General features: G+C 36.0%; 1 protein-coding gene across 1 annotated transcript; it reads right to left on the bottom strand.

The window, feature by feature from the left end:
* Positions 1-354: 354 nt before the first annotated feature.
* Positions 355-10,407, bottom strand: Elovl4 (ELOVL fatty acid elongase 4). The gene is made up of 5 exons (XM_013505842.1): positions 10,224-10,407; positions 8,759-8,839; positions 5,932-6,103; positions 4,489-4,616; positions 355-2,430 (listed from the first exon to the last, which is right to left on the bottom strand). Exons 1-5 carry the CDS (start codon positions 10,383-10,385, stop codon positions 2,155-2,157), a joined length of 819 nt encoding a protein of 272 aa, XP_013361296.1. The 5' UTR covers positions 10,386-10,407; the 3' UTR covers positions 355-2,154.
* Between the last annotated feature and the right edge of the window lie 587 nt (positions 10,408-10,994).

A 10,994-nucleotide genomic window follows, 5' to 3' on the forward strand; every position in this document is an offset into this window, starting at 1 on the left:
AAAAATCATTGCTCAGAATGCCAAAGACTGAACACGGATACCAGTATTAAGACCCTTTCCAAGGTCACCCGTTAAAACTGCTGGCACGCTGAGGAGCGGATGAGTGATGTCCTTCATCGGGTTCCACGGTTATTGCTCAAGCACCCTACCTACTCCTGCACACGGCGGCTCGCCTCCAGGCGCCTGCCTCTCAGCTTTGCTGCTCCACTGACCAGCAGAAGGAGGCCCAAAGCTAAGCCCTCTCCTTCATAAGAAAATGGTGGCAGAAAAGAATTTAGAATTTTGACAACTTGATCATATAAATAAATATTTAGCAGACAATTACATGAACTGATTAGCAAAACAAACACATCATTTTCTCACAGCAGTAGTATATTTATTGTGCTGAAATCAGGTAACAGGGAATGAATAGCTCTTGGGAACCAGTACAGAATGTTCACAAAGATTTACAAATCTCTAGTCATTACACACTGAGGAGCAAAAACAAGAGTGTAGAACCTCTCAGCTCAAACTATTGCATGTGCTGCAGATTTTCTGTAATTCTCATGACGGCATGCCTTTCAGGGAAAATATGCAATTTTAATGCACAATAAATATTTCATAGTTTACAAAATATTCTGAAATAGATTGTACAAACAGCACACATCGTACACATGCAGTTTTGACAAAGTGCGAATTTACTTGGAAATAGTCATGCTATTTTTGTCACATTTTCTCTTTCTATAATGATTCCTCTGTCACATCTCTCTAAGAAATTAATCTATGTAATAAAACATGGTACATGTTCTCCTTCCCTGTTTATTTCCAGTTGTTCATTTTTTTTACACAAAATACGTTTGTAAATAGCAAATTTAACTTGATTGTTCTGACTTGACTGTTCTGAATAAAATGCTTTTATTCACTTTGTGTTTAACAATTAACACCTTGTAGCATCAAGCACTGAACTTAACAATCCTTAGCACCAAGGAGTCAAGCACATTGTACCAAAATGGGCTTATACTTCATACCTAGGTAATAAATACAAATCTGCAACTTAGTTACAAGGGAAATATCACTCCCCAAATTAAACATGTTGAAAGAGAGGGATAGTTTCACAGAAATGTTTGGTGTACGCTATCTGTAAAAAAGCCAAAAAATATTAGTGGACTCACAAGTGAAAATTAAAATTTACATTAGCGGATTCCTTGATTTTTTAATCAAATTTATTTCATTTTAAATGTTCTTTCCAGCAGAAGAGGTAGGTATATTTCCACATATGAAAAAACCAGTAACAGCCACAAATCAAAACAAGGAAAGCCTGATAAAAATCAACATACTTTCTTCCAACAGCACACAGATGTAACTATCTGATGATGTTACTAACGAAGACATGAGCTGTTTCATGTTTCAATCAGACAATCATCTTAACTTTCGTAATGCATTTCTGCTACAAATAGGAGCATTCAAAGGCTGTCTTTTTATCACAAAAATTGTCTCCCCCAGGGATTTGTGCCGTGAGTCTCAGTGACCTTGGGTCATACACAGAATTGTACTGTAATTCTTCCCTATTTTCACCAACACCATCATCATCAAGCCTCTAAGATTCTACAGAGATGAGCAGATTTTTTAATTTAATTACAACCAAAAGTATATATTCTGACTAGAGGTGGAGAGATTTGACCATTCAGTCAACAAATGAATTCAAATGTGCAAAGTTTAATGTACCCCGTTTACAGCTTTGGACAAGAAAATGTAAGGTAACTGATTTTAATCAGCTAAAGTAATTGGTAATCTAGTCAAAAAATTCATGAAGATCGTGTATGTGTGATCACCTAAAATTCTGACTGAAGGACGGGTGCACATAAGATACATAAAAACTTCTGCTTAATCAGCAAGTGGACATGAATAGAAGGAGTCTCCAAAGTCACATGATGATGGCTTTGGTCTGGACAACATCAAGGTTAATTTTAAAAAACGGTTTAAAATAAAAACTTCATAAATAAAACATCTGGGTATTGTAGTTAACACTTGACTCAGTCTAAAGGTTACCAGTACATGAAGCACATTTGCCTTTCTCCCCACCCCAAACCCTCCTTTCCTTCTTCTGTTTTCCCTGAAATTTTATATGACATAGGAGTTTCCTTACTGTTACCAACAGTTGAGGCCCAGTTCAATTTACTCTCCTTTTGGTTTTCCATTTTTGTAGTTTTTTCCATTTTCTACCACTAGCTGTTTTTCTGACTTGTTCACACCATTTGCTGAAATACCATTCATGGCTGCTTTTCCAGTTTTTGTTTTCTCAGGCTCATTGTATGTCCGTGTATAGAAGTTGAGGAAGAGGAAGATGAAGCTGATTGCATAGGCAATCAGGGCCCAGTGCATCCATTTGGGGAAAGGACAATCCGTGTAGAGAGATAGTGCTGTGTGCCCAATGGTCACATGGAACTGAACCTGAAAAAAAATTTAATCTGAACAGTGAGCAACTTCAATGACAACAGCAGAGTCTTCTACACCTAGCTATGAAAGGCCCAAGTTCTGTCACGCTGTTCACAAAGTTTAAAAGTTATCTGGTGGCATCTCATTCAAATGCCACCTGCTCAGCAAGGGCTTCCTCTTGACTTCAATCCCTTAACCACAAGGGGTGTGTGTGTGTGTGAGAGAGAGAGAGAGAGATAAAAATTATCTGAAAGTTGTCTTTTGTATCTATTGACTTCTTCATGGTTTACCTTTCTTTTAGAACGTAACTCCAGAAAGCACGGCAGTCGTGCTCACTGATGATCCTCGAGTCATGGGCCATCAAATAGTGTGGACTCTCTGAGTATTTGTGGACTAAAGTTGTCTGATGGAAGGAAAGCAGCGGCATGGCAGGGTCTTCAGCTTTGCTTTGCCTTCCTCATTTTAGATGGATTATTTTGTACCACATTGCCAGCAAGCAGGCACATACACTTCAAAAAGGAACTTATGAAAATGGCTTATTTTTCATTTCTTACAGACGGAGACTGGCAAACTTGCCTTTGAATGAACACTATTCTTTAATATTCTGATAAAACTTCATTGATATTTCCAAGTAAATGCAAAAAAAAGAATTACCTTCAATTTTAAAAGTTCTTAAAAGGAGAAAAGCTAAAAGTGAGATGATTAAAATAATTTTAAATTCTGATGTATAAATAAAATGGTTTGTGCTATAAGAATTATAAATCCTATGGTGTTAACAAGGGTTAACTTTTTATAAGATTAACTTACATTACTAGCTGTTGTGAGAATTTCTGGCTCGGAAACACAAATTCAAAATCCTGTTTGGAGTGGGCAATTAAAACTTATTTTTTAAGGATAGCATTATCAATATTGTTATATTAAATATTATTAAAATAATTTATTCCAGGTAAGCCAGAAATTTATATTAAACAACTTTTACAATTCCCATGGCAAAAATCCAAAGTTTAAGAACTTTTGGTTTCACAATGGTTCTTGAAACAGCACCACCAAAAAAAGGGTGTGGGCCAGGGTGTGACTGGATCTGGTGTTGCTCATGAAGAACCAGGGCAGGCTCCCACGAAACACATCTGGCAGTTCATTCTATGATTTCGGTCACTTCTTCATTTTCTTTGGACTATTTACTAATTACTGAGAGAAGTGAATTACACAAACTTTATGAGCAGCTTACACAAAACTGACGGAGCCTCCTGTAGCATTTTAGTTACAAATGTATTCTTCACACCCAGCATTCCACAAAAGCTGTGTTTCCTGTTTGGCTAGGCATCTGTTTAGCAACTTACAGCAGAGATGGGTAGTATTTCCAAATGTGATTCTACTGATAAAACTGTGTACACTATGATTAAAGCAAATTATGATAAATTCTGAAGCTTGGAGATTAACTACCAGTTGGTTTTGGATTTTGAGTTTGATTATAGGCCAGTACAAGACATCCAGCTATGGAGAGATGCTGAAAGCTGTCTGGTCTAAAGACTAGAGCTCTTCCCCACGTGAAAATATCTGGCTCTGCTCTTCAAGGACAGTATTTAGGCAATTAAAATAAATTCTCTAGTCTTTCTGCCCTTCTTTGGCTCTGTGTCTCCTTTTCAACTTACATTCTGAGCAGGGGATCTGTTAACAGGAACTTTAAAAATGGAATAAATAAAGAGTGAAGGACAAGATGCACATAATAAAATTTTAAGTTAAAAAAACGTTATGTGATTTTTCTAGTTATACATGTATCTAGGTGCTTTGTGATGAGCCAAGATCTTTAACCATCCATTTCACAGGTACTTTTTAAAAGAACACTGCTCTTAGCGGGTACGGCTGGTCTTTTAAGGACCCTATAAAAACAAATGGTTGTACTCAGCAAACCTATGAATAGGTATATTAGAACTGAGGAGCCCCAAATGGTACAGCTAGAGGAGGTTAATTTTAAAATGGGAAGTGTCTACAATGGCCTAGTACATTACAATTAATAAAATACAAACACTGCAAGCATTTCATCAGGAGAAACATCAAAAGCATTTCACTCACCAGCTGCAGCATGGTCAGGTACCGTTTCCACCAGAGATACTTCTGAATCCATGGGCCAAATGCAGTTAGTCCGTAGTATGAATACATGATCACATGGATAAAAGAATTCATCTGGGCTCCAAAAAATGCTTCAGAAAAACCAGAGGAAATTGTAAGATGCACAAAATGTTATTAGACAAGAAACCACTGAGATTTTAAAAGTGAATCCATATTATTTTCTAACATTTAATCCTGAGAACAGATAAAGACTAAAAGACAAAGTAGTACTAAGGAAAACACCTCTCAAATTAAGCTAGATATTTTAAAAGTTTACATCTGAGCTTTTACCAAGTAAATAAAAATGTGTGTTGCTCAAATGCAAAGGACTTTCAAAGTGGTAAGTTCTCAAATGAGACACTCTGGTGGGGTAAATAGGACCTATTATTTCTACTACTCTTGGGAGGAAAAAACATTACTGGACATCTAAAGTTTTTAGGAAATTTACAAATGTTCCATTATTTTCATTATATATCCCAATGTATATATCAACAAAATACTATTTCTTAGGTTTCTATATAGTTTAAAACATGACAGCACTATACATATAGAATAATCTATTTAGTATCTATAAATCTACAGAGATATTCCAGTCAGTCTAAATTAATAGCATTCTTTCTTTTCAGAATATTAATTAATTAAGGCAAAATATAGACACAATAATAACAATAATGAACTTTTCCATAAAGTAATTTAAGGGGTCAGGTCAGATTTACTAGTTTTCTTTTTAAAACTATCGAGTTTAAATATATTTTTAAAAATTGGGTCCCCAGTACTCATTCGTCAGTGTAAACTCCTGATGTGCCAATTACCCTATCACAATGGAAAGTACAAGGTGAACCGTGCTTTGAGGACTTGCACCTCGGGAACTCACTGGAGGCAGGGTTTGTTTTCAGCTCAACTATCTGAGTCATTCTTAGTCTACAGGCATCTGAAAAGACTGAAGGGAAATCTCAGCAACTGTGAGTTCAGATCCTCTCTAACACTAAGGAGGTTATGTGCGATTTCATTTAAGTAAGACCAGCAAGATCACTTAAGGTCTGTATTAGCTCAGGATTGAGCGCCAGGCTTGGGCTGAAGATGACATCTTCAGACTGAGGAGCTATGTCGGGATCCTTTGGAACATAACTACTGGAACTATTCCCCATCCTTTGCACATTTTGATTTGGGCTATACTCATCAACTTTAATGTCTAAACACCTGTGGGGCAAATGTTTAGATATTAAAGTAGTCATGGATAAGCTGAAGCTTTGCTTTCTTCAAATTTTTTAAAAAATGAAGTGAACATGGAGACGATTAACCACAAAAGCTAGTTAAAGATAGGCCAAGTCAAATTCCCAGGCTCCTGGTACTTCCCGCCCAGCACACTGTAAATAACCCACAGAGATATACTCCTGAAATGCTCACCTTGTCCTCCCGCAACCCACTTAATTCCAATCCACCACAGTGTGAACATGGTGCAGTGATGATACACATGCAAGAAAGAAACTTGGTTGTTTTTCTTCCTCAGGATAAAAAACACTGTATCCAAATACTCCACTCCTTTAGATACAAAGTACCACCACAAAGCAGCAGCTATCTGTGACAAGGAAGGAAAAGCACATTATAAATGCCAAAATGACATTCTCATTTGGGTTTCTACTCACTGTTAACAACTCTAAAATACATTACACGAAACACTCAAGGCATAGAATCATCTGTGTCTAGGTAGGTCCTAAACATCTATAGGGTACAAAGGGGAAGAATGAAAGTTGCAGTCTTTCAGTGCCAATAATCTAGAGAAAAGTCAGTCAATTAACTAGTGGATGTCACACAGTGTCAAACTGCTGAATACAGAGATATAAACATATTCACACTGCTATGCCTTTCAACCTGGTAGAGAAACAAAAATGTTTACTTTGTAAAGACATGTCAGGCGTTCGTGCACAGCCTACATAATATCTCTGATGAATTTACAGTAAATTTATACAACTGGTCTTGTTCAGTGTCTCACTTCCACATGTACAACAAAGTAAGTATCAAATCATGGCCGTTTATATTAGATGGCAAAGTCCTTCAAATGATAAAAAGAACAAACAAAAGCAAAAATTACTTCCTAGGTCATAAATATAATCCTGTTTACATGCATAAGTATTTTTGTGGGCTCTAAGTAAGACACCAGATGGTGCAGAAAGATTACACTACATGCTGAGATTAAGGATCCAGTAAGAGGTGACCTCTGTGTGTGTGTGTGTATGTGTGTGTGTGTGTATATACAGTGTAAGGTATTTTACAAGAATCTTACTGTAACAGTAATTGAAACCTAACTTCTCCATATCAAATATTCTAAATGTCCTATGTAAAAATAATAATACAGTACATAACAAATCTACTTATAATTGTGTGCATTGGAGACTAGACAGATTCATTCACAGACAGCTTTAGGTGTTGTAGAGTTGAAAGATCCTTTCCTCATTTTGTATCTTCATAGTCGATGTCCTAAGATTTTTATTTTTGCATTTGAAAAGGAAAATCACTGTTTGTTTGTGGGTCAGGGGCTGAACACAGAGCACCGGGCATGCTACACACATGCTCTGCCACTGAGCCCCAGCCTTTGGCTTTCATTTGAATTCACAATTAGGCAACAATTCAGTCCATAAAACAGAATAAATGCCCCCCCAGTTATAATTTTAAAACACAGACAAAGTGGAAGAGAAAGAGCAAATTTTTTGAAAGTCATGTATTTATAAATTTCTTGAGAATCATTTACTGAAATGTTTTGGACAATGTTGAAAGTGACAAAATTGGTCGAAAATAGGCTTAAAACCCTTAAATAGGCTTGAACACCCAACACTAATTAACATTACAATTATGTTTAGTTAATTAGTAAATAAAGTAATGAAAACCATCTTGGCATAGTAAATTTTATCTAAGATGCAAGAGATATATGTCTTATTTTTCCTCCATGTAGGCCTCTAAACTAGCCACAATTTCCCTCTAATAAGTAATTCTCCTTAGTGTTAAATTGCACTGGATCCCTTTGAATAGTGAGAAAATTGACACTCCTGAGCTACATAGTAATGAATATGAAAATGTTTGCTTTGATACAATATTCATTCTACTGCATCCACTATTAGAGAGGAGAGGGAGGGAGAGGAAGTCTCCCAGTGCAATCTGTTGCAAATCTCAGATTCTTTCACCTCAAGAATAACAACTCGCACAATAGGTGTTTTTTTTACTTAAAATGTTGGGGGTAGTTTTGTAATTCACAGAGTCCTAATTGTGAATCTTTATCCTGGAAATATTAGTACACTGCCTTTTCCAAGTACACTCTCAGCAAAACACAAGTCAGACATCTCTCCTTCCGCTCTTTCCAAACAAGCAAGAGGTCGGCTCTCACTGAGGAGACTGCAGGAGAATGTGGAGAGCAAAACCTTACCCAGCAAATCTACATTAAGTGCTTTCGAATCCCCTCAGTCACATCACCAGCTCTGTTCTCCTGACCACTGTCGTCTGCTCTATGGAGGCAGCCACCTCCTCTGCTTCCCACCTGTGCCCCGGGGCCCTGCAGTGTCTGCACCAAACAGGCTCAGTATACATGTGGTGAATAAATAAATCCCACACGACCACTAAAGGGATAACTTTTCATTTCTGAAGATATGGGCAGAAACAGTACATTAAAGAAATATGGTCTGCATCTTGATGAGTAGTGATATTTGTACTGTCTAAACTCAAGCCAGAAAGCTATTTTTCTCAATGAAAGATACATTACTGCTACATGTTTTACATATAACATAAAGCATACAACACATGCATGCTTTATGTTACATGTAATTTTTCATATGAACCACGGTGTACAAGAACAGTTCACTAATTAATAAGGTAAGATAATATGTTATTTCTGCCACTTAATTTAAAAGCTTTTACCACTGTGATTGGAAAATAAAATATTACATCATACTTCTAGTGGTTTATTTTTCTACTAATTTAATGAAGACGTTTATGCATTACAAATTCTGCATGCTTAATACCTTAAATCTTATACAGTGCATAAAATATTTGCTTTTCCTCAGATTTTTCTTAAATGAATCAGACTCTTTATAAATTTCTATTCTTGACCAAAAATATAAAATAATATTTTTATATAAAACATTGAACTTTTTAAAAGTACTACTTTCCAGTAATCCAATATATATGCACTCTTATACCACCAGAACACATTGGACCAATTAACAATGTTTGTTAATGTACTTACCCTGACCTCATTAACATTATTAGAATAATCCACAGTCTGGCAAATATAGCTATATCCTGCATTATATGATCCCATGAATAACTGGAAAAAAGGAATAATACTTGGATAAAGTTTCAGTAGATACAACATTAAAAACACTAAATTTAACATGTATCCTTTCAAATTATTTTAAAAGCAGTATTTTCTGAAAAAATTCCAAATTCATTAACTACTTAAGGCACTGGGATTTCTAACAGTTATTGTATATCACTTCTTTTATAATTACAGTCTAAATTAAAAATCAAACATAAGCCTTAGATTGAGACATTAACTCTATTTCATAATGTTAAGAGAAATTTATATAGCCATGTTTAGGGTCCAAGAGCTGTCCTATTTAACTGGTTTCTAGTCTTGAGGCAATGTGGTACACATCTAACAGATTAAGTTATCTAAAGAAGGTTTTGTGAAGTCAAGATTCTATAAACTAAGCTGTCGAAAGACAAAAGATTTTTTTTAAAGAAGAGTTACTGTTAAGTTTTCCTAGCATCACTAGTTAGTTCTCGGATCATACAGAATATGAATAAATCTCTTAGAAAACAAATTCCTTCTACTCTTGCAGTTTTAAAACTGGCTGTGTCGATCTAGCCTCCAGGATTTTTTTTGAACTGTCATGGAGAATTTCTTGGTGTCCAGAAAAGTATACAATGGTTAGTAGCAACAGTTGTCTGAGTTGTATAACAGTTAACTCATTTTAGTTTCAACCCAAATTACAATAAAATTACATAATAGGCTTTCACTTGAAACTGGTATTTACATCTACATATTTTGATCAGTGACTAAAACTGATGAATAAACATTTTAAATAAATAATTGCAAGCCAGGTCTGGTGGCACATGCCTGTAATCTCAGCATGGGGAGGTTAAGGCAGGGGGACCACTGGGAGTTCAAGTCCAGCCTGAACTAGATAGTGAGTTCAATGCCAGCCTGAAATACATAGCAAGACCCTGTCTCAGTCAATCAATCAATCAATAAATGTTACTGTTTATTGAGTATTTAATATGTACTGAACACCATGAAAAAATTATCTCACTTAACTCTGATACTAACTTTGGATGACAGGTATTTTCCTTGTTTTACAGATGAGAAAAATGAAGCTAAGAAAAGCTCATTTCCAATGTCATGTCAGAACAGCTGGTAAGAGTAATCATAGAAACCATTCTTTGATTCAAAGTTCTATTTTAAACTAGCCTATACTTTCAGTTTACTACTAGTGCAATCCAAAAACTGCAAATGTCATTTACAAAATAATTTTCTAAAATTATAACTTTGTAAAATTTTGTAATTTTGTAATTACAAAAATTTACTTTTAGAGTAAATAATAGTTACCTCAGGGTACAAGACTCAACAGTGATGTTTTAATAGTCTCTCATTTTTTAATGTGCATTAACCCTGGAGGATTCTTACAGAGTGACCTTAGCAAACCTACCTCTCTGAAGATAAAAAGGTTAAGTAAAACCATCCCAAAATTATAGACGATAAGCACAAAGCGCATTTGAAACGGCTCCCGGTCCTTCATCCACTTGGGGCCCAGCCACACAAATAGGAGGTAAAGGGTGCTTATGCTGAGGGTTGGCCACGGCGACTGCATGAGAGGCCAGTTCTCCACGCGCTTATCTACCAAGAGAACAAATACACAAGATTCACTATGCAGTACACACCCTACAGAATACACTTTTTAAGAATTAAGATGTTTTAAATTAAAACATTTAACTTTTAATTTCCTTATTTGGCCAAATACAGGTCACTGTCTCATGAGGTCCAACAATGATACATCATATAAAAACCAAAGAAATGGGACTGATTTCTGCAAGTAGCTCTTCAAATTCATTTGACTACTTATGATACACATTACATTGTATAGAGAATCTAAAAAACAAAGATGAAAAATTTCACTGTAAGTTTAACATGAAAAGTTAATGAAAAGTATCACAGACCAAAAGTAAGTATTTTAGGGAAACACATCTTCCATACTGAGGACATCAAGATTATCAGTGCTCTTTGGAAGATGCTATGTCCAACCCTAAAGCAAGTAAGAATTGGGTGGCAAACTGGATGTGATGGTGCATGCCCGTAATCCCAGCACTCTGGAAGGCAGAGGCAGGAAGGCTGCAAGTTCAAGCTCAGCATGGGAAACTTAGTGAGAGCCTGTCTCAAGAAAAGGCAGGGGTGGGGGTGTAGCTCATGCAAAGGCCCTAGG

The sequence above is a fragment of the Chinchilla lanigera genome, unplaced genomic scaffold, assembly GCF_000276665.1.
Source record: "Chinchilla lanigera isolate Chin_1 unplaced genomic scaffold, ChiLan1.0 scaffold00101, whole genome shotgun sequence".
NCBI lineage: Eukaryota > Metazoa > Chordata > Mammalia > Rodentia > Chinchillidae > Chinchilla > Chinchilla lanigera.

Coding starts and splice junctions, on each gene's coding strand:
- Elovl4 (XM_013505842.1), bottom strand. CDS start 10,385: ATGCAGTCGCCGTGGCCAACCCTCAGCATAAGCACCCTTTACCTCCTA. Junction 8,840..10,223: donor ACCTTTTTATCTTCAGAGAG/GTAGGTTTGCTA, acceptor CCTTTTTTCCAG/TTATTCATGGGATCATATAA. Junction 6,104..8,758: donor ATAATGTTAATGAGGTCAGG/GTAAGTACATTA, acceptor TCCTTGTCACAG/ATAGCTGCTGCTTTGTGGTG.